The sequence below is a fragment of the Amphiprion ocellaris genome, chromosome 15, assembly GCF_022539595.1.
Source record: "Amphiprion ocellaris isolate individual 3 ecotype Okinawa chromosome 15, ASM2253959v1, whole genome shotgun sequence".
In the NCBI taxonomy this organism is placed as follows: domain Eukaryota; kingdom Metazoa; phylum Chordata; class Actinopteri; family Pomacentridae; genus Amphiprion; species Amphiprion ocellaris.
Window position 1 is genome coordinate 7,821,239 of NC_072780.1, and position 23,475 is coordinate 7,844,713.

Consider the following 23,475-nt stretch of genomic DNA (forward strand, 5'->3'; position numbering starts at 1 on the left):
GTTTTTTTTCTCCATATTTTGCAAGTAGATCACAGCCTTGTGTGAAGTGACACCTGTCCCCATTGTGCTGTTTTGCCTATTGAATAATCATGCTCTTTTTTGCCTATTGAATCGTCATATTCTTTGTTCTATAATGTCGGGGGATAACAGTACCTCATGTATGTACTGAGCTTTTAACTAAATGTTGAAATATGGCAGCTTTAGGATATCTTGTCTTTCAGGAAATAAGTTTTTTTTTTTGTTTGGATGTTTAAAGTCTGTATTTTGTGTGTGTTTTGCCAATTTTGTCTGAGTATCAGCAAAATCTAAGCCAATTAGATTGAATGCAGATTCACTGTTGTGTGTTTTTGTATTCCAGCTTATAAAATGCCAAGCTAATCATTTTGTTTACTAAATGTTTGATGCTAAATGAACAGTTGTTCTCCCACCTTGCTTTCAAATGTAGGACTTTGGCAACGTGTGAGCAATCATCTCTCAATTTCTCACATATCGAGCTTACACCCATGTCAGGGCAGGAAATTGACACGTTTTGACTCTGCGCTGTTCTCTGATTGGAGTGTAATCGGAGCTCTGCACCTTTCAGTGGCTGCGCCAAATGCATTGTGGGTGTTCTCCAGACATGATCCTATCTTCCCTTACCTCAGTCCGGTCCGCAACAAATTGACAAATAATACCAGGATATCACATTGCTTCCATCACTACTCCTCAACATTTATAGCGTAGCTCATGCTCTCACACACACATAGGCACACACACCAGCAGCGCTAATCGATTGAGGCCACGCGCTGGTGCACGCGGCCCCCGATTGGTTTGTGTGTGCACGTGCATGTGCCGGCATGATAAGTGCATGTGAGAGAGGTGCGTGTGTTGTGTATGAAGGAAGCAGCGTGACAGCTCAGTCCATTGCTTTCACTTCTTTAATATTCTGCTCTTACCCTCGCCTCCACTGACACACACTGTGAAATAAAGAGAGAAAAGAGACAAGCAGAGAGAAAAATGAGAGAGACATCTCAAAAGCTTTGTGCACCACAGAGGAAAGCAAGCACAGTTGTGGAGGCTGAGGCAGGAAAATAAAATGGCGGAAAAATGAGAAAGAGACAGAAGTAAAAGAGGAAAAAATTAAGAGACAGAAAGATGGAGGAAATGAAGAAAAAGTTGTTCTCTGGCAGCATTTGGTTCAGATGGTTGTTATCAGCTGCCATTGACTGCACACGCTTTACCATACAGACAACATGATTAAAACAGGAACTACTATGTACATGTGTATGTGTGTGTATCTGGGGCTATGCACATGGAAGCTTTATGTCATTTACAAAGACACCCACACACCTACTGAATGACCACGGTAGACAATAGGTGTGTGGGGTCCCTGCACACACATACATAATAAATTCTTCACTGCAGCGTGATTGTTTCAGCACAGATCTCCACAGTGAGACACTAGCTATAGGCCACGGGAGTATAAAAAAGATGAGAAAGTGGTCGAGTGAGAGACTGGTTGTGCAAGCATATAAAAGAGCAAATTTGTGATTTTAATGGACTTGAGACTGCTTTGCCTTTTGCTGAGTTGCATCAGGAGGAATGACATTCTGGATACACAAAATCTGCTGTAGCTACACTGGGTTCAATTTCTGATAACTTCTGTGTGTGTGTGAGTGAGTTCTTCACATTTCTAGCTCGTTTTATTATAATACATTTATCTCCATGTGAATAGAGTATTAATTTTGCCGTTTTTTCCTACGCAGACCTCGGCTCCAGGCTCAGCGGAAGTTTGCCCAGTCGCAGCCCAACTCACCCAGCACTACGCCCGTCAAAGTGGCCGACCCAGGCAGCCTGAACACTGGCCTGGCCACTGTGCCATCCACATCCCTCTCATCGCTCTCCTCATCATCGCTGTCCTCCTCCATCCAGGACCTGTCCAGGCGCAAGCCCAAGACGGAGGACTTCCTCACCTTCCTCTGCCTCAGAGGTAGGAAACAGCAGAGTGGAGCAGATGGAGGCATAATTACATGCACGCTTACAACCGGCAGCAGAGCGGGAGGGATGCTGTTTAACAAGAAAACTGCAGATATGTCTTGTTCTAATATTAGAGGGCTTTTTTTCTTATCCAGGATGCATGTCTCTGGTAGAAAGCAGAGCTGCATATTACTTCTCTGACTTGACGACATTTTACTACTGCACATCAACATACATTAACAACTCAAGAGCACTTATTGTAAGTTTTGTTAAGTCAGGTTTTGATCAGCCTCCGCCCACTCGAAACCTTGCACACATACTGCAACTCACTGCATACTTGCCCAAGGCCAAGATTATCCTGCATTTCATCAGCTTACACATCTCCCCCTCCTACCTTTCACCAACTGTCTGTCTCTTTAACACCCTGCCTGTCACCCTCTACTCCAGCAGCTGTTTGTACATAGATACACACACCCTGTACTGCAAATACTACACAGGTTCATCGACACTATGTAGCACCTTTAATGTCAAACAAACTGTAAAGGCCATGACTGTGTAATTAGCAGTCGCATTGGGAGTTTTGTGTGTGGGTACTCAGCTCTTTTTTGTTTCAGACAGAAACATTGTTTACTTGGAGTACAGAGAAAACTCTGTGGGTTAAATAGATACACCAGGACACTATCTCACACCCATATCAATCCAGTGTACAGTAGCTTGAACTAGGTCAGACCCCCCTCAGCACTCAGGGTAACTAAATGAGTTCTTCTTCCCTTTAGAGTTAAATGAAGGGCTCGTGTTACTTATAATCTATGCTCTGCTGGCCAGCAAATAGAGTCCACTGCCAGGACACTGCAAAAAGTTTCTGTCCTGCTGCAGATTCAAAATAGTGGTTTTATTATATAGTATTTTATGTGCTAAAGTCTTTCAAGACCAAATACCAAAGTTCCAAGACTTTGAATCTGCTTTCAAAATCTGTAATTTATAAATGTGAGCTTTCAGAAAGCTTTGTACAATGAGATTTTACAACTCAAAGTTTATAAAACACACACAAAAGTGACTCCAAAATCGGTCTTTCTGCAGAAGGAAGACACAGTAGCAGCAGTAGTAGATGTCAAGTGTGCTTTATAAAATTCTCTCAAAACTCCACTTTGGATAAAACATTTGTCCTACAGTAGCTCGTTAATAGGCAAAATTTCTATGTTCATTATATACGCATTGTTGATTTGACCATTAACATTCTTTACTATACCTCCTGAGTGGATACAGACTTGCACAAAAGATGTAAGGAAGTAAAAGGACCCCTAAACACTTTCCATTCATGCTTCTGTCTCATCCTTTTCTTGTGAACTATAAAAGAAAAGGGAGGGACACAATCTAGGCCCGAATAATAAAAAGTTTAGGACCATTTTCTCAAACAACCTTGGCCGTGACTTCTCTTAGCTATCTTAATTTTATCCTCGGTTGAATATCCCACCCACCTTTTTTCTTCACGACGTCGCCGCAACCACAATTAATTCCTTTTGGAAGACAAAACGCCTTGCTTCAGATTAATTTACTGTTATCATTATTAACCTCTGCCCATCTTCTACAAAGTAGGCTCAAGACTCGGGAGAGGCAAATTTATATTCAAGTCTGTTGGGACGTGATGGCTATACGTTTCTATTCTGAGGAGAATACTTCTATTATGGAATGTCATTTTAACCTTACAGGGCTCATTCAAAAATGTGTAATTGGAGGTTGCTAAAAGTGACTGAAGCGTTCAGCGTGAGGGGCCTTGATTTGCATATATAGGCCACGGTGTTACATAGGCTAATGATATAACGTCCCATATTCTTTGAAGATGAGATTATTCTCAGCTCTGGGTGCTAAGCTAAACTCCACCCTTACATGTGTGGAGAGGTAGACTAATGAGGTGTAGGTGACTGGTCCTGACTCAGTTCTGCTGCTTTCTGTCTTTATAATTAAAGCGAAGGTTTGGTGCTTTGCAAGCTGATTTCTTGTCTCCATGTGCAAGGTCTGCCATACTGCACTGTGCTGCTAATGCTAATTTTAGAGCTATTGCTGCTAAGCTAACGATTGAACTGTTTTCCACTGGCTTTTTCCACTCTGCTGCTCCCTGCTTTACCGCCGTATTTATAGACGCACTTTAGCTCTGTGTGTGTGTGTGTGTGTGTGTGTGTGTATGTGTGTATGTATGTGTGTGCTTTGTCCATGCTGTGAGGATGACATTTTCCTTCGCAGGGCCTTCTTCTGCTCTGTTTTCCCCTTGGCCTCTCATGTGACCCATATACAGGGACCCTTACCAAGAGAGGGACATGGGAGAATGTCAGCAGAGCCCTTGAGGTTGCGTCTGTGAGTGTGTGTGTTCAAGCGTGTGCGTGTGTGTGTGTGTGTGTGTGAGTGTAAATCCACGTTAACCACTAATGTCGCCTGTCCTGCTTATCTCCGGTGTGCCCTCTCATCATTGTGTCTCTGCGTGGTTGTGTGTGTGTGTGTGCGCATCTATCTGCACACATTCACTATCCAGGGTATATGAGGAGACGCAGCCAACAAGGACATCTGTGTTAGCCTGGTTAATCTTTTCAAAGGGACTCGAGTCTTTGATATGGTCTGAAACCCCCAATCCCCTTTAAGATTCTGATACATGTCTCTGGTGATCTGACCACCACACACATTAGGCTCCTTCATGTCTGCCACCAAAATGTCTCTGACAGAATCTCTAGCTATATTATGGAAATCTCAAATCCATCATCTCGCCTAATTTTCTCTCTATTCAATATGATTTTGACTCACTTTTTGAAGTTGTAATGGGGACCAAAAGCGACATTTCGGCCCTGAAACCCCATCAGCAGCGATTACTGGGATTTATCCCAGGTCAAACGTTCGCAGTGTGTAAACACACACACACACACACACACACACATCCACTGCAGTGTTTGCTTATCTTATCTGGTAAACATTACGCATCCACTCCAAAGGCTTCTATCCATCACTCATTCTGACAGCTACATAAAAGCAGCTAAAACATAAAGGATTTGAAGTGATAACGTGAGCAACAAAAAAAGAAAGAAACGTGTTGTGAAAGCGGGACTCTTGTGTCACTCTGTATTGTGAAATCACTGCTAACTTTTTCATCACTCTGCATGCTGTTCATGCACCTTTGCATCCAATCAGAGCTAGTAATTGGCAACATCTTGCTCTTTTGGGATTTTTTTTCCCCATGATAGTGAATCGGTTGGCTGCTGGTGGTTTGTGTTGTTTCTGTATCCGAGGCAAAGTTATTTTTAATCCCTCCAGGGGGGGCAGGGGTGCCTGATTATTCTGATGCAACGTGGGAGTAACCGGACAGAGAAGTGTTAAAAAAAGCATTTTTGTCTACTGTATAGAAGGATGCTCATCATGTATGCTCACCACCCACACTGTCTAGGGCTTATATTGTGTATTTATCTCACTGTTCATCTCTCACTCCTGCAAACACACACACACACACCCTCGTGCACACAAGCTGGAGTGCTCAGTCCTTTGCCTGTGTTCTCAAAATGGTGTTTATGTGTGGTCCAGGCCTGTAGTTGGGCTGTTTATATCCGTGGAGAAAGCCATTTGGGTGGTAGCCAGACAGTCTGCCTCTGGCCCTGTCTGCCTCTGGTAACCCAGAGGGTGTACTGCTGCTGACAGCAGGGTGGGGGCAGCACTGAGCAGAGCAGAATAAAGCTGTATAATTATCTTTTTAAGGATTTCATTTCAAACAGAGATTTAAGTTAGTAACACAATCTAAACAGGAATGATTTTTGTGGATACATGTAAACTGCACTACTCAAAAGTGATGTTATTTGCTTTCTGACCTTCACTTAATATTTTTGAGCAATCATTTATATTTTGATTATTCAGCAAAAATATTGGGGAATCTTTGTCATCCTTTATTTATATAATGTATTTTTTAAAAAAAAACTTTTCAACAAAATTTGTTCTCAGTGAGGAAAACACGGACGCATAGTGTACACATTGGCATAGATAAGATTAGAGAGTAAATGAATAACTGTCTGTACACACACACACTCCTGGAAATAAGGCTGTTACATAAGTCGCTTCCAGGAGTGTGATTATTTTTTGGTAAATTTCTATGTATGTGTGTGTCGTGCCCGGTGGCTCTTCACCCTCTGGGCATCCTATCCTGCCTGCCAACCCAGTGTGGTGCTGCTCTCTCTCTCAGGTTCAGCGAGGCCAATCCCTCCGCTCTGCTTACATAACCTCCCAGCTCTGACCCAGTGAACTACAGACCATAGATTCCTAGTACGTGATTACACACGTGAAACAACTGTGGACTTTTCACATCTGTTTTTTTTCAAGAATAGACAGCCAGTCCTCAGAATTGTGCTCAGGACCTCCATCTTTGTAGTTAGATTGCTGGATTTGATATTGTTGGAACGTGTTTTTATTGTCTGAGAATCTTGCTTAACTAGAAGCACATTTCCACCACAGGGAATAGGATTTCAGGTCCGGCAGCTACTCATGTGTCTCTCAAGTGCATTGCTGCTGTGACAACTGAATTTCCCTCAGGGATATGGTACTTTTCTCTCCGTCTAATGTGTGCTTGCTGTTTGATTAAAGCTGGAAACTGTATGTTTTGGGTATAGTTGTGTGTTTCTTCTCAATGACGAGTCAGTAGAGGAGTGTGGAGCTCGACACTGACAGATTCTGCCTCCTTCTTCAGGAGCAGAGCTGATGTTTGTGGGGTTAATGGTTTTGCTGACATCAAGGAATGTGAATTGGAGATGTAATCCTTAATCCTCTTTCACTCTGTTTCTCCTCTAAGAGAACGATGAAGAGTTTTGGCAGAGCTCAGCTGGCTGTTGTAACTTTATTTCTCCTCGCCAGAGAATCTGCATTTGTCTCCCTTTCTTACCTACACTTAAAAACCGAGCTTGTGCTTCCTCGCATGCTGCACTCAGTTCTAAGTCAGCACGTCCACATGTCCCCATGGCAGCTAAACCCTCCTGATTGACTATTTAAATTGTCCTCATTGTTTCAGTTCCAGCTAAGGGGACAAAAGAAGGGTAGCCAGAGAATGGAGGGTTTATAATTATGCCCCCCCACCCACCCAAGAGCCCTGTTAAAAATGACAATCCTAATAGACTCTTTCAGACCTAATTATGATTTGTCTGCGGCCGGAATGAGGTGGAAGAAAAGCCGGTGTAATTGAGGGATTGGGCTCAAGCCCTGTTGAAGATCTTGGAGAGGGACTGAGCTGCTTTTTTTTTTTCACCTCGAATGTGTGTGTGTTTGTATCTGTGTGTTTTCTAGGAGCTGATGGATTTGGGGTGTCAGTGCCAGAGATGGGGGCTGTAAATTTCTGGTATCGGCCCCAGAAGTATCGCTGCCACTCCTGTAGTTGGGATGCCAGTGGTCAGCATTGGACCACTAGATCTGTTGGCAGGCTCAGTCAGTGCCATCTCCCTGCTCTCTCTCCAACATTTTAGAAAGTCTTATTTTGAGGATATTGAACACATTAGAGGATACGGTTGCACTGTTACATCTGTTTCTGTCTGGTGTCTGGTCCGTGTCTTCAATCGTTCTTTCCCAGTTTGCTCCTTCACTCTTCCTCTCTTTTTCCTCTTAATATCAGCAGTTATCAGACTATACCTTTAAAGACTGTAGCACTGAGTTAATTTAATCTCAAACCCACACGAAACCCTGTTAAAGTGGTTCGCAGGAGGATAGAAGTGTAGTAGAGGTACACTCATGCTTCCTCTATTGAGTTTGTTCTTCTTTGTTCTTCTACATTTCTGTGCAGCCTCAAACCCACACACATTTCTGCCCCCAGCTGCCCCTGTGGTCTGTTACCATTGGCCTGCTGACCCCTACCTGGGGCAGTAAATTATAACCATTTAGCTAATGAAACGAGTCATTAGAAGCTGATTGGGCCAGTGTGTGTGCAGCATTGGTGTGTTTGTTTGGGTTAAGAGAGAAGCGTTTGCTCTGTCGCCAACATAAACGAGGTGTCTGTGCACGCTGGGTTTGTTTGTGTGTGCCATTCAGGGCATGTGTGCGACCTCTTGTATTTTTGTGTGTGTGTGTTACATTCATCCAACACTCGAGGCCTGATCCACTGTTTGAAATCTGGAAAACTGAAGCAGAAAAAGTGCTACTGCTATACATGTTCAACCACTTCTAATTGTTTGCATCCCACTTCACATGCTGGGTGTCAAGAAACCACATGTGGACTTGTGTTGTCATAGCGTGTTACATTAACTAGACTGAGAGTGAGAAAACTGCAGAGGAACATTCCTCAACATGTGGGTTAATGTTTAAACCATATTTCACGTCACATTCTGCACTGTTGACCTCCTTATAAAGTTAAAGTGAGCAGGTAACACCACAGTTTTCAGGGAATCTGCTGCCACTACAGATTTGTTTCTCTCCCCAGCTTTCTGAGGAGATAATTAGAAACTGGCAGAGCTGCTGTGTGAAAAGTGTGATCCAAGGCACAGCCAGATTTATTATTACCAGGCCGTGTGTGTATGTATGTGTTTGGCAGAGCTTTGATATAAGTGTGATGCATAAAGTTTTCAAAATAATAATGTAATGTGACCCACAGGTCCCCCGACTGGGCAATGATAGTCAGCACACTTTAAAATGAATCTAAGTGCAACGATGTGTTTTACAAAAGAAAGTCAGAATAATGGTTTCAATATGTCTGTTATTTTACATTCTCGTCCAATAGGCAGAAAGGAAGCTATTAAATCAGCGTCATTTAAGAAATTGATTTACAGCAAATTGTTGGTGGGGAAGGGACAGGGATTTTCTAGCTTTCACGCTCCAGTGTTCCCTTAAGGACTTTGCAGTGTCGACTATTTAAAGCAGACTGCTTCAGTTTGCAGCACTTAAGCCTTGCATCATGTTTTCTCCTTTGTCATTAGGAAAGCCCAGGCTTAGTCAGGGTGCCATTTAAGCACTGAGTGTATTCTCACACACACACACACACAAACGTTAAGTATATCAAAGCAGAGTTCTTGAGTGCAGATGTGTTTGTATGTGTGCGACACATTGTACAGATATAGATTACACAAGGCTGGTTACTAAGTGATCATTCATTCGATAGTGGCTTTGGCATGGTATTAAATTTTTTTCACTGATGAGCATATTCTCTTCGATCTGAAACCTTTTGTCTAACTGGAGAGCTTATGAATTACGTTCAGTTTTGCTGCCAGTTTCTGTCTTGTTCTAAAGTGTATAAGATATATCCTTTCTGTAAGTTCACAAAAGGGAATAATTTTGGTGTCCTCACACTTGTGTTATCTTCTAATTAGCTTAATAATGTACTGAATGTGTAAAATCTAAGATAATTGTTCAGCAATCTCCAAAAACAAGTGTGCTAATTAAATAATTGCTTTGGCTAAGTCTTAATTCACTATGTGTATTTTTTTTTTTTTTTGTCCTCTTATATTTTAATAGAGGTTGTTGAATTTAGCCTATTTTTCAGAGGCTTAACATTATTTTAATTGGCGTATAATCACACATTACTTTCCATTAATGCCCTTTAAGCACAGAGGCCCTTAAAAGGGTAATAAAAACCACAGTAGTTGCTCATGCTATGCAATCGATTTAGTCATAAAGGCCTCACAACTTCGTAAAATCCACGGTTTCCTGCTCACAGCCAGATTTAATCAAAGCTGTGAGAATGTTGCATAACCACACATTCTCGTTAACTAGGAATCAACAATTCCAAACATACAGTTACAAAATTACAAAACTTAATTGTACAAATTGGAAGTTATTGTATTTAATTTGCCAACTGTGCCTGCCTTTTCTATTCACTCAAAGTCACACATGCATGCCATATACACAGGCTCCTGTCACTGGGGAGGAGTCTGTTTTTGTCACGTTTCTCAGTAGTGCATGACAATAAACGATAAATGATAGGTTGCGTTGTCCATTGTACATGCACTATGTACAGTACTAATCAAAAGTTTAGACACACCTTCTCATTTAATGGTTTGTCTTTATTTTCATGACTGTTTACATTGTAGATTCTCACTGAAGGCATCAAAACTATGAATGAACACAAATGGAATTATGTAGTAAACAAAAAAGTGTGAAATAAGTCAAAACATGTTTCATATTTTAGATTCTTCAAAATAGAAGCCCTTTGCTTTGATTACTGCTTTACACACTCTTGGTATTATCTCCATGAGCTTCATGAGGTACTCACCTGAAATAGTTCATGAAAATAAAAAAAAAAAAAACATTAAATGCAAAGGTGTGTCCAAACTTTTGACTGGTAGTGTATATACGAGGTTTTGTAGTTGCAGGAATCTTTTGTTTTCTTCATGTTGGCCTTGCAGAGGTAGCTGAGTACAGTGTGAAGAATGAGTGAGAAAATTTGTTGTTTCATGCCCAAAGCATTTCCAACCGTCAGTTAAAGCTTCTCCCCCATACTTTAGTTCTGTCTTGATCTTGCATTTGTAAGTTTGCCAGCATGTTCTTACATTTTTGGCTCGAAAACTCATTTCCAGTCCTCAGGAGTAAAAGTAAACACATACACAGATAATTATGACATGTGAGACAGCAGGGTGTGTGGAGTGCTTGCTGAGGGTACCTGCAGTGACTGATAGAAGGCTCCAGCATGATGTCGATTCAGAAACTAAGTGTTCTCTTGCTCTGTTTAATGTCTGGCACCAAAGATCGTAATATTTCTGGAAGCATAGTGAGGCATGATGCAGTAAAATGCAAAAAAAACATCTAGAATGATTTACAGCTATACCAGTGTGTCTCTATTTTTATTTCTGTTCACGCTTATAGCACAAGTCACTACTGTTGGACTCTTCTTTTTAAAAACATTTTTATTCTTGCATCTGTGTGACTCAACCAGCTGTTTGCACGCTGATTTATGAGTACAACAATATGAAATTTAATAACATAGCTTTGGGCTTTCTGACCTTTTATGAGAGTGACTGTGTGTCTACATTCAGCTAACTGAGGTAACGTTATAGGCCATCCATGGACAAACACTATTTACCTCCTTCGAGCACATATTGAACCAGATTTCTCGGAGATGACAATGAATGTGATTGAGTGTGACAGAAAAAGGAAAGAGAGTGAACGTTGACTTTCTTCTCCAATAGGGGGGGAGATTGACAGTAATCCTGTTTGGAAGAGTGAAAGCGACAGATTTGGGATTAGCTCAGCAGCGCGCGAGAGAGACTCTTTGGTTTTCTGAAGTAACTCTCCTACAGAGTTAGATATGTGAGCACATGTACTTTATATATGTCTCAATAAAACTGTCAACATCAAGAGCCACTGTGGAGAGACTGCTGGCTACGCAATCCCAGTGCTCTGGCTTTAGTTCTAGCTATCAGAAAATGTTGCAAGTCTTTTCCCTCTGCTCTGTGTGTGATATTTGCCCTGATATCTTTACAACCACAACTACCACCGATATTGATGCATTTGCAAAACACTGCTGTCAAAACCTCTTTACCACAATCTTTATAAAATAAGGTCAACAAGCTTAATGATGTCAAATTCCATACATGCAATTTTAAGAAACACTTCAGAAAGTATTGAGGTTTCTCCTGATTCAAACTCGATGAAAATGCTGTGAAAGTAAAACTGTCATCGCTCCAACATTGTGCTTTGCATCTCCTTGATTATGTTTGTGCATTTAACTGTGTGAGCGAGAGCAACAATGGAGCCGCCGCTATGTGCAGAGCAGTTTACAAAGCATCAATAGGCCACCAGCCGGGATAATAACAGATGAAAAAATAGTAGCACAATCCACATTATTTTTAAAGCCCTGAGCAACTTCTATTTTTAGATGAATATTTCACCACTTACATACTGATTCATTTGTAACGTCTGAAATTAGAATGAAACAAGAAAAGATGTTTTTCCCTACATTGACAGTCTCCATGAAAAAACGTATTGTGTTCAAATAGACTAAATTTTCAATGAGGAGTGCTTTTTGTGCCTTTCTATTATTTTTTGAATTGTAATTTATTTTCTATCTTTTTCCCTTTTCTCCTTCCTCCTTCCCCTCACCATTTTTTTCATCCTTCCTCTCCCTCTCTGGGTCCCTTTCTCCTCGTTCCTTCCACCTCTCAGGTTCATCTGCCTTGCCCAGTAACATGGCCTACTTTGGAAGCTCCCAGGAGGAGGACGACCTGGAGGAGGAGGAGGAAGAGGAGGAGGACGAGGTGAGGAACGGAGGTGGTGTCCACTCTCATGGCGTGGGGAGCAGCAGCCAAGCCTCAGCCTCTTCCTCCTGCCACTCGACACCCCGCAAGGGCAAACTCCCCGCCAGGCAGCCACTTAACGGGCACGGTAAGGACGGAACTGGAGCTGGTGAAGAAAGCATGCCATACGTTTGTTAGTAACACCAGTCTCCTGTCTTCACATGCACTTTGTGAGGGATTCACTGAAGGAATGAGAGAGGGGAGAAAAATAGAAATAAAAAAAGGTGTGAGAAGATGGAAGAAGAGGAGTCAAGGATGATACACCAATGGAATAGCTAGAAAGAAATGGAAAGATTAACAACAAATGCAGAATGAGTCATGGGACAAAAGACATATTTGTAGTTCTTGGCAGTATTCGAGTGTGCATTTCTGTTTGTCCATGCACGTGGGCAGTTTCCTACGTTTGCACTCTTGTTTTCCACTGCAGAGAGAAGGGTAAGTCACTTGGGATAGTGGAGCAGTGCATCAACTCTTTCCACCCCAATTAACACTTAGCTTACTAAGCTCTAACAAGGTGTTTATGCACACACTGCAACAGCTGGCCGGGGCCCTTGACACACACACACACACACACACACACACACACACACACACACACACACACACACACACACACACACACACACACACACACACACACACAGAGAGAGAGAGAGTTGTGCACAACGTTTGGAAAATTGCATGCATGCAAAAATACGCTGCTGAAAGATTTAACTTTATCAAGTCATTTTTTTCTATTTCTGGAGGAAATGACTCTTGATTGTGGAAAATCACTGGCAGAAATTGTCCATCTGAAGAGGCAGATTTAATTTATTTGCCCAGACATAAGATTTTCAAGGTCCAATAATAGATACAATTTTCTAAGATGCGGGCTTTTTGCAGCGTGTAAGACAGAACACATGGCAAACTTCACTGAATCCAGAATATTACCTCCCATCCCATTTTTATTTACTGTAGCACTTGATGTGTTTGTTATATTCAACTTGTAGTGTTTTCTACAGAGCATTACACAGAAAAATTTTAACCTGGAGGCTCTCCTTCCCTGGCAGACTTTGGAGATGCACTATCCTTCTGGCCAGGCATTTCCCAATGAAAGAAGGGCTGGATTTCATAGTTCCCCCTCTCTGCCCTCCCTGACTCTCACTCCCTCCTTAGTCTGTAGAATTGCCACCAGAAAGGTTTAAAAGGTGAACACTTTGCTCAGCTTTTTTCCCCTGTCATCCTCTCAGCTGGAATGTGGAGGAGGAGAAAGACAGCACAGAGACTGGTGGGATTAGGAGAGAAAGAGGGAGAGAGGTCCATAGATTTGCTTACATTGAACTCTTTGAGAATTGTGCACTTCCTTTGTATAGTTCACAGGCTGTACCTACCCACAACACACTTATAGATACATACGCTTTTCCTTCATCCTTTCAAGAACATCTGTAGCTGCGGCTTGAAACATAAACTGTACATATCTGTATAAGGAGCATGAACAGTAGGATAGTGAAACCTGTTTGAACAAATCCAGGCTTGTTGTGTGCATGAGGACAGCTTATTCTCCTTTCTTATCTCGTATACAAACACTGTTTGCAAAGCAGCTTGGCGCCTTCACTGTGATATGCTAAATAAATAGATAAGGGGGAAATAGGCAGATCTACTTTGTAAGGGACAATAGAGATGAGGGGGTTAAGGACATTGAAAAAGACATTTGTGTACACAAGTAGGTGTGCACACACAGTCAAGACTGGGTCATCGCTCCAGCGTTGACAGTGTTTATGCTGTGCTGGATATCGAGCACACACATGGAGAAAAACACCCTCACACCTTAGTACATTTTGTGGTATTAAGATTGGTGTCAAACGTGACACTTTAATATGCAGCCTGGGCCGCTCTCCAGCAGGAGCACAGTTATATGGGCTCTGAGGGAGGAAGGAGGGAGGAAGGAGGGAGGAAGGAGGGGGAGAAGCTGAGAAAAAAGGAGAAATAGAATTAGCGAAGGAGAGAAACATTTTATTCTGGGAGGTAAAGGGAGACAGGAAAGGCCCTACATTGTAGACCATTCATCAGCGCTCTACTTCTCTCTCCCTCTCTCTCTCGGCCATGTGCCATGTTGACATAGCTAAATTAAACAGCTTTTATTGGGCTCAGTTTCTTGCTTAGCTCACTTCTCAAAATGTCAGGATTTCTCTCATTTTTCATTCATTCATTCATTGGGGCCCCAGAGACCCACAGACGCTCACTCGTGGTTATGAGAAGATACACGCAGACAGTATTCCAAACACACACACTATTGCAGACAGCAGCATGCACTATTGCTTCAAATCGCACATACAGATCATTAAGCAGTGCATGTGTTGCTTTTCAGAATTTACACTTCTATAAGGAGGGTTGCATGGTTCCTGTAAATGCTGAAATTTTAAGACCTGGTGAAACTTTATATTGAGCCTCATAAAAGCTGAAGAGAGTGCTGTTGAATGTGTATGTTAATTGCCTCACTATGCATAGGAGCGTGTTCAGGGGAAGACGCAGTCGAAGCACATTTTGAACAGGTTCATTGACATGTAGCATAAAGACGTTTTCATGCGCACCTTAAATCATGCATATTTTACTGATTGGGGCTATATGTTTGCCAAAAGCCTGTCACTTCAATGTTTGTGCGGGTGTTTCCACTTGGTCGTTGTGGTTTGCTGCAAAGCGGTGAGAGCGCATTCTGCTTACTGGCAGGTAGACGGTGCCATGAAAAAGCATAGAAGTATACTGCATGTCCTATGCATGTGAACAGCCGACTTTTCAAACTTTCCCAAGTGTTTTCTTTACAGTAGTTTGATTTTTAAATTTTTTCTTTTACTTGCCTCTGACTTCTTGTGAACATTATAAATTGCTACTAGGCTGTAGAAAAAAATATAAAATGTATACATTTACCATAGTGGTAAATATAAATCTCAAAGGTGAAGTGCAAAGTAGGGAAAGCAAAGTAGAATCATCCTTGATACCTGCTGATAAAGGCTTTAAAATGGAATGTTACTATTGGCTCAAAATGTATTTTTCTAAAAGTTCAGTTTAGTTTGAAAAAGTTGTTTGAAGTACTTTTCTTCTGTTACCCTGTGAACTTGTATATATGTGGATTTGTATTTTATGTCTGCATCTGCCAGTGGACCAATCACAATTAGAGTAAGTATAGCAATAAGTTAATTCCACAGGAGATACACGATGTTGTCTGCAATTAGGCAGAAAAATGTGCATATTCTGCTATCAGCATTCAGTCAAAGTGAGATGTAAAATATTAGCATATTGGATATCTGCAAAAATCCATTAATGTGCATTGTTAATGCACAGCTTTACTGCAGAATCAGTCATGAAGATTTTTTATTTACTCTCCCCTTTTCTGCCTTCCTTAGAAGTATATTAAAAGATATCATATTCTGTGATTACTGGTCACAACAACACAATATTGCTAGCCCATGTAGCTCTGTTTCGAAAAACAATCTACAATATTTTCTGCAATTTACCTCTTAAGCCATTCATACTAAGCAAATTTCCAATTTCGCTGTGTCATACAGCTGCGCTACAGTAAACAGATGCGAATACCAAAAAAAGAAAGCTGCCCTGAACTTGTGTTTAATACCCTCCCATGTCAGTTAAGAATCACAAAAGAAAGACACCTGATCCTCTTTCTCTCTCGCTCTCTTCTTTTTCCTCCAGTTTTTCACGGCCACAGTAAAGCAGGGACCAGGGAGAGTCCGAGGCCCAAGGCGGGGGCTCACGGCAGGGATGCGCCTGCCCCGCCGCTGCCGCCTCCTCCGCCTCCACCGCCGCCCCTCCTGAGGGAGCGCAGTGAGCGGGCGGAGGCACGGGAGCACGTGAGGGAGCAGCAGGCTATGGCCAGCAGTCGAGGCTCAGCCAACGGGTTGCCACCAAGGAGAGCTGCCGAGGAGCTACGCAAGCAGGTACTGTGAGGCCAGAAGCACACAGCATTAGACTTTCAGTAAGATGACAGAGAAAAAGTATGATATATATCACAGAATAAAATAGGGAAGGGGATAAGCATTCCCACAGAAGGGAAAAGCAGGGAGAAAGGATCCCACTGTAGAGACATCTCTATAGTAGGTCGCTCACCTGTATTATAACTGGACACATTATGGAATATTCTGTATTATGAAGCTTGGAGGTGCTGCATGGCTGTTACGCCCATTTGAAATTCTCGCCACTCTTGACTCTTCTTTTCATTTATTCATCTGCAGCATCCTCTTTTTTTTTTGAACTCCCACTCAGTGATTCTCCTAACTACTCCTGTGCCTTGCTTGTCTCCTTCCTATACTTTCTTTTTATTGCTGATTTCCTCCTTTGCCTCCTGCGCTCCCTGTTGCTTACCACTCTTATGCAGCTCCTGTCTTATTATTTCTCCACTTTGAACTCCTCTCCTCTCCTCTCCTCTCTTCTTCCTCCTCCTCATCCTCCTCGTCCTCCTCTTCCATCTATTGTGTCTGGGTGAGTAATGATTGTGTTTTGGCCGGCCCCAACTGCAGCTATATTTAGTAGTGCTGGCTAGGGGCTGTGAAATCCTTCCTCCCTCTCCATGGCACTTAGCAGGTTTCAAGGAACCCCACAAAGTGAAGGGGAAAGCAGGAAGGAGAAGGGCTGGAGATGGCTTTTGTCAGAAAACTGGCATTCGTCTGATCACATTAGCTAATTAAAAGCAGTCGTCTGCTGAGGCTCCACATTACATTCTCATCTTTCCTACTTCTGCCCCTTTTTCTTCTTGTCTTTCTTCTTTTTCTTCTTCTTTTTTCCTGTTAAATGCCAGCCTCTGTCCTGTAGTGGTGGTGTTGTCGTACTGTGCTGCCGCTGTTGATGCAGACTTGGACATGTGCTTTGGGTTTTGTTTTTTTTAAAAGTGCCTTGAATCGTCCAGTAAATCCAACAATGAATCTCAATGAGAGCGACTGCCTGCCAAGACAAACTTCAGCCTCACTTTGCCACTAGTCTTTGTTCCACAGCTCTTCCTCTACTCTCTCGTTTTCAATTCACACTCTGTTGGCACCCTGTGTGATTCTTTTGACTCCTCTCATGCGGTGTGTTTTGTTTTTCCTCCTGTACTCTCATTCAACCTTTCTCTCTTTATATATATCTCGCTCTCGTTCACTCATTTTTCTCTTCATGCTCCACTCCCTCACCGTCTCGCTTCTCTTTCTGCTCCTGTGTCAGACAGACGGATCTTGCCCTTGACAACATGGCTCCAATCATTTGGAAGGATTAGTGCTTTTTTTCTCCCCTTTTTCTCTTCGCTCTCCCTCCAATTAGCATGAACAGTATGTGTGTGTGTTAACCATGTGTGTTCAAGACACACACACACACATTTATACACACAACCAACTGTGAAAATACAGACTAAGCCATATAAAAGGTTAAGTGATTATGTAGCTGTAAAACGAACTAGGGGTTGTGTGTGTAAAACCGAAGGGTAAAGGCATTATCATAATTCAATTCACCATGATTCAGTTCTCCCTAATTTAATAGCAGCTTGTATCAACAAAATACAGGCACTGTAAAAGGACCTTTTGTAAAACAATATGATTCTATCCATTTTAATTAAATAACAAAAGTGGGCATGTCAGCAAAGCAGCTGTACACAGCAGCAAGGGCAGGTGGGGTTTGCAGGGCCAAAAGCATTTAGCCGACTCTGCATCATTTGAAAAACACTCTCTTATTTAGTTGTTTGCTCTTTGTCCTCAGCAGTCCTCAATTAACCTCCTTTATGCTACTACATGTATGAAATTAGAATAAATGCTTGTTTAAGATTACATAAGCTTCATTTGCCAACCACTGTGTGCACATCCCTCCCTGTTAGTTTCTAAAATAGGCTTTCAGACTGTGTATGTTATCAGCGCCAGGTAGTAGTGACTTTTTCTTTTCTTGAGCTGCTTAAAAATCAACCTGCCCAGGGCCGGATTGCTTTGCGCCTTAATAAGACAGCAGAGGGGAAAGAAGGCTTAAGTCAGATTTATGCCTTACTGTCGAGGTGTTCTGGCGGTCGCACCGTAAATGAGTTCAGAATAGGATTTAACCCATTGAGCGTCATCCCACCGCTGTAACGTTTGGCTTAGGTGTCGCAAGCTATCATGATTCATGCACTCACAAATTCTCATTATACATGAAGTTATTTCATGCTCCTGGTGACTGAGCCAGTTCTGGGGAGGAGATCACTAAAATAGCATTACTGAGCCTTCCTTCAACTTGTCTCCGTTGTCAGTTGTTGTGGTCACTGCTTAGGATCTGCATTGCCCCACTGTGCACTCACATTTTTACAGAGCCGCAGTGAGAACACATGCAACATCCTGACAACCACTTAGAAATCTGGCTGTGACCGTAAAGAATGTGTGTAAAAGTGTCTGCTGAGCGCATTAATCCTGCCTGTAGGGCAGCGCTTGTCTTCATCTCCCGTCTTTCGGCGGTCAGCAAGGCTTTGCAAGGGTTAAACTTCCTCCTGTCTTTCTATCCTCTGGCTGGCCTTCTCTCTCCATCTCCCCCTCGCCTCCTCCTCCTCCTCCTCCTCCTCCTCTTCTTCTTCTTCTCGGGGCCGGCTCCTGCAGATGTTGTGTGTTAAAAATCTTCCTGCCAGGCCTCAGCTGGGCTATAGCAACACATGATGTCATCTAGACCCACCTCCCTCTCCCTCCCCTTCCCTCCCCTTCCCCGCTCACGTGCGACCAAAATCCACTCCAGAACAGCCTTCCTATGTGTGTCTGCGCGTTCTATTTTTTCCCCTTTGGCTTCATTGTCTCACTTGTTCTGTTCATTATCCTTTTCATTTCTGTACAGATTCTCGCTGCCAGTGGCTCTCAGCAAAGAATGAACCTCTACGTCCTTTTATGCATCACTTCTTGGGTTCTTTCTTGCATTCTTTCTTCCTTTTTCTCTTCCTTCACCCTCACCTGCATCTTTCGATACCTCTTACTAGCATAAGCCCCTCTCACCATCACTCCCCTGCCATCGTCCTTTTCCACCAGACCAAATTAATTGAAGCGAGAAAAGTGAAGCAGACGTGCCGAGCCCCATACGAGAGCACTGGTCCACTGAGCCCTCCTGTGGCAAGGAGTGGTCACGGCAGTTTTGTGCGTTGGAGACGTTTTGTCAGCAAACTGTGGCTGGACAAATATAGTAGATATCTGGACAACCGCTGCTTTAGTAGTTAGTTTGCATCCTAGCATTGAGGTTACACAAAATCAACTTTCGTGTTGATGTTTGCGTTAATCTGGCTTGTTAAAACAGGTAGAATAAGGCAGTTTGAAATGTTGGTAACAAGTTCTTAAAAACAGAATTTTGTGAGGGGTGCACATTTTTGCATGGCGTAAAACACAGTAGCTGTGTGTCAAATGAAAACAGAGTTCATAGGTAGTTAATGCTGTGCAGCCTTCCTTTATCCCCTCATATCTTTGCTGCTTTCTGTTCTGTATCTCTCTCACCCTTCTCCTCTCCTCACTCCTTCACCACTGCTCCTTCTGTCCTCCCTCTTTCCTTGTCACCCCGTGTTTTTTCCATTGTGTGGCAAGAGTGTGTGTGTGTGTTGAGGAGGTGGGAGTGATTGACAGAGACAGGGTTAGGTTTCAGTCCCCCCTTATCTTTTAATGGCCTGGTCTTTGTGTCGGCCCCCCCGCCACCTGAGACGAACACAATACGATACATGCGCATGCACACACACGCACACACAGGCGCAGACGCACACACACGCACACACACACACACACACACACACACACACACACACACTCACACGTGACATGAGAGCCCTTCAAAGGCAAACCTGTCAATGGGCCGGCTGTCACCTCCCTCCTGTGGCGCCCCGGCTGTGATTGATAACTCCATCTCTCCCATCCTCCCTCCTTTCTTGCTTCTGTGGTTCACTTCCAGCTAGTCTAAAGAGAAGGACACACAGACACAGGAGATAGATGGCAGTGAAACATAGATGCGATTCCTCTTTCATGTTTTTCTGATGAAAATCAGGGCTTCATTTCCCTACTTTGTGTGCTCGTTTTAGAAACTTGAGCAGAGAGGCATGAAAAAAACTCTGCTTTTGTTGCAAATGTTTTCAAAATAACACGTAACAAAATTCAGCAGGACACAAAATTATCCCACATATTTTGAGCACAAGTACAGAAACATATCCTCGAGCGCAAACCATTCATATTTTGGCAAGCAAATATTGATCTTTAACTTTACAAGCTTTTCTAACACTCTGCTGGGTCCTCTCTAGCACAGCGCACACACCAATCAAAAGGAAGGTAGAAAGGAAGAGAGAAAAAAGGAGTGAGAAACTCCTGGCAGCAATGAAAGTGGGCCATCAAAACAACAAAGAGTTGAGTAGGAAGAGAGAGAAATGGATATTCTTAGAAATGCATACAGAGGAAGTATATATGGAAGAGATGCAGGGAATGAAGTGATGGAGAGAGTGAAAGTGGGTAAAAAAAAAGTGGGCACGACAGAAAAAAGCCAGACTGTGAGACCGACACAAATGGAAAAACAGCCAGAAATACACAATGGATTTTAACATGTACAGCTGGCTGTAAAGCTCTTTGAACTGAGGCGGAGAATGACTGCGTTTCTTTCCACAGCTGTATCCAGCAAACCAGCCGTGGAACTAGACACCACTGTACCAAACCTCAGATCTACAGCTGGGGGTCTTAAATACTTCACTCCCATATGTGCACATACACATTTTTTGCCTTCTTTCTAGGTCTTGAGCTCTCTCACATATGTGCGCATTTAAGCACACACAGGACCTTTATTTGTAGCACAAAAATTGAATTTGAGCATTTTAGAAAGCCCATAGCAAATAAAAGGCTATTTTTATACGCCCGGATGGGATTTTATTCCATTCCAGTGACCTCCTACCTCATACTGTCCAGCCATCTGCTAGCAGAAACCACGGAGCCGACCCTGCTTTCCATTTCATGTCTCCCATCTCCTTTTTTTCAACTCGATCTAAACTGTTGTTTATCTCGGGATGTAGTGGTTTTGGTTTTGGTTTGCACATATCCTTTTCTAAATCTCAGCCATTGTGTTGACAGCAGTTTGAACTGCAGTTTGCAAAAGTGCACTGCGTTTGAAAGTATAGTAATCTAGACCAATGATTGGTTCTCTAATGAATAGCGTAGGTTACCACAAATAGCTTTGGTCTGACCAGCCAAATGTACTGCACAGCCTCATCATTGTGGAGTGTGTGTGTGTGTGTGTGTGTATGTTTATACTGTGTTTCCTGCAACAGTATTTCTTATCACTGGCAGGTGTAAGATCCAAAGCAGACAGGATTCTTTCAGATTTAAGTTTTATCAGCTTCCTTTCCAACAAAGACTCATTTTCATATATATATCAATGCACAGTATTGGGGTACAGCTCTATTCTGTTGGTCTAACATGCCCTCTGTCTTTCTGTGGATCTCAGGTCTCTAAAGTGAACGGGCTGACGCGGGCAGGCTCGGCACAAGCTGTCAGTGGTGCCAAAAAGAGCCGCGACTTCCGACTGCCGTCCAAAACTGTGAAGAAGTACACAGCCACCGTGTCCAAGGGCCACGTCACCTACACCAAAGCCAAACAGAAAGAACTGGGCAAGAAAACCAAACTCAGCAGCAGCAACAAACACAATAGCGCCGCCTCGGCACCATCGTCAGCGAACAATCACAATCAGCACAGCCAGCCAGCAGCCAGCAATGGGCTGGCCAACTCAGGAAAAGCAGTGGCACCAGCCCACCACAGCAATGCAAAAACCCGCAAACAGGTGCTACTATCCAATGGGCTGCACAATGTGACTGCCAGCCCCCGACTCAACGGCAGGCTAAACGGGCAGCGGCACAACACCGTGGCCAAGGAGGACGGGCAGAGACAGTGCCAGCAGGGCCAGGGGGAGTGTCCAGGTCGAGAAGGGCTGCGCAACTCCAAACGGCGTCTGGAGGTGGTGCTCAACACGGTGGGGACAGGGGTTGTTGAGCAGAAAGCCAAAACAACTGGCACTGAGGCCAAGAAGGCCAAGATTCAGACCACGCCTCTGGAGACGCGCAGCAGCAGCAAGAAGGTGGCCAATCAAGAGAAAGCTACCACACAAAACTCCACCCCCACCACTCCAGTTACTAATGGACATGAATCAGAAACGACCCCTTCCCCTAAACAAACTCAGCCTGTTACCCCACTTCCACCCTCTACTCCCCCTCCTCAACAAACCCCACCTCCTTCTACACCAGCAGCCAGTGTGGAACCGGTGAACCAGCGACCGAAGCGGGCATCGGCTGGCAAGCTGATGTTGATACGACAAGCACAGCAGCAGCAGAGCAGGTCTCACAGTCGGAGCTCCTCCTCTTCCTCCCCCTCATTAGGCCAGAATCACTCGCCGAATCCCAGTCGTGCCAGCACTACCTCAGACCCCCAACAGACCTCTGTGTCCTCGTCCTCCTCCTCCTCCACCTCCTCTCATCTTACTTCCACCAACAGCCCTGGACAGCTCAAACCAGCAGCATCGCGGCCCGCTGACCGCGACAAGGAGTGGGAGCGTGAGAAAGAGATGACGCGCCAGAAGGAACGTGAGCAGGAGAAGGAGTGGGAGCGCCAGCGGAGCAAACCAGAGGGCTGGCCAGCGCTGGGTGAGGTCCCTGTCTTCCGACCAGCTCAGAGGGAGTTCCAGGACCCCCTGGTGTACTTGGATGCAGTGAGGGAACAGGCCGAGGTGTATGGCATGTGCCGTGTGGTGCCCCCACCAGACTGGCGGCCAGAGTGCAAGCTGAGCGAGGAGATGCGCTTTGTTACACAGGTGCAGAGGGTCCACATGCTGGGCCGACGCTGGGGCCCCAATGTGCAGCGTCTGGCTTGCATCCGCAAGCACCTTAAATCTCAGGGCATTACCATGGATGAGCCACCTGTCATTGGTAAGTGAGCCAAACACACACACACGTATATGTGAATGTATGCAAGGCAATTTAGTCAACAAAAATGCTTCCTGTATTGCTTAAATTAACTAAACAGTAAGCCACAGGTTTTTTCCTGCAGGCTGCCACAGAGGACCAGAGCCATTGATTTTACAGGAGTGACTTGAACTCAGGCTTCCAATTCCAAATTGAGGCCCCTCTTAGCATTGTGTATACTCACAGTTATTTCTATTTGATAGCTGTTTTTGAAAGTTATCAAGATGATGAACTAGAGTCTTCACATCATAATAAGATAAAACACAATAACATAAAACTGTAGTTTCCTGCAGTTTAACTGTATTTTGTCACTCTTTCTGGGCTCTTTAAAGCCATGAATGAAAGCAGCCCGTATGCAAGTGT

General features: G+C 43.5%; 1 protein-coding gene across 2 annotated transcripts in view; it reads left to right on the plus strand.

Annotated features, from left to right (window-relative positions):
* The window catches only part of jarid2b (jumonji, AT rich interactive domain 2b), a 105,670-nt gene that overhangs the window by 68,564 nt on the left and 13,631 nt on the right, over window positions 1-23,475 (plus strand). For both annotated transcript variants that reach the window (XM_055017962.1, XM_055017963.1), the window contains exons 4-7: window positions 1,746-1,969; window positions 12,055-12,273; window positions 15,870-16,114; window positions 21,606-23,076. In XM_055017962.1, the coding sequence (XP_054873937.1) occupies window positions 1,746-1,969; window positions 12,055-12,273; window positions 15,870-16,114; window positions 21,606-23,076 (2,159 nt within the window). The remainder of the gene's footprint in view (window positions 1-1,745; window positions 1,970-12,054; window positions 12,274-15,869; window positions 16,115-21,605; window positions 23,077-23,475) is intronic.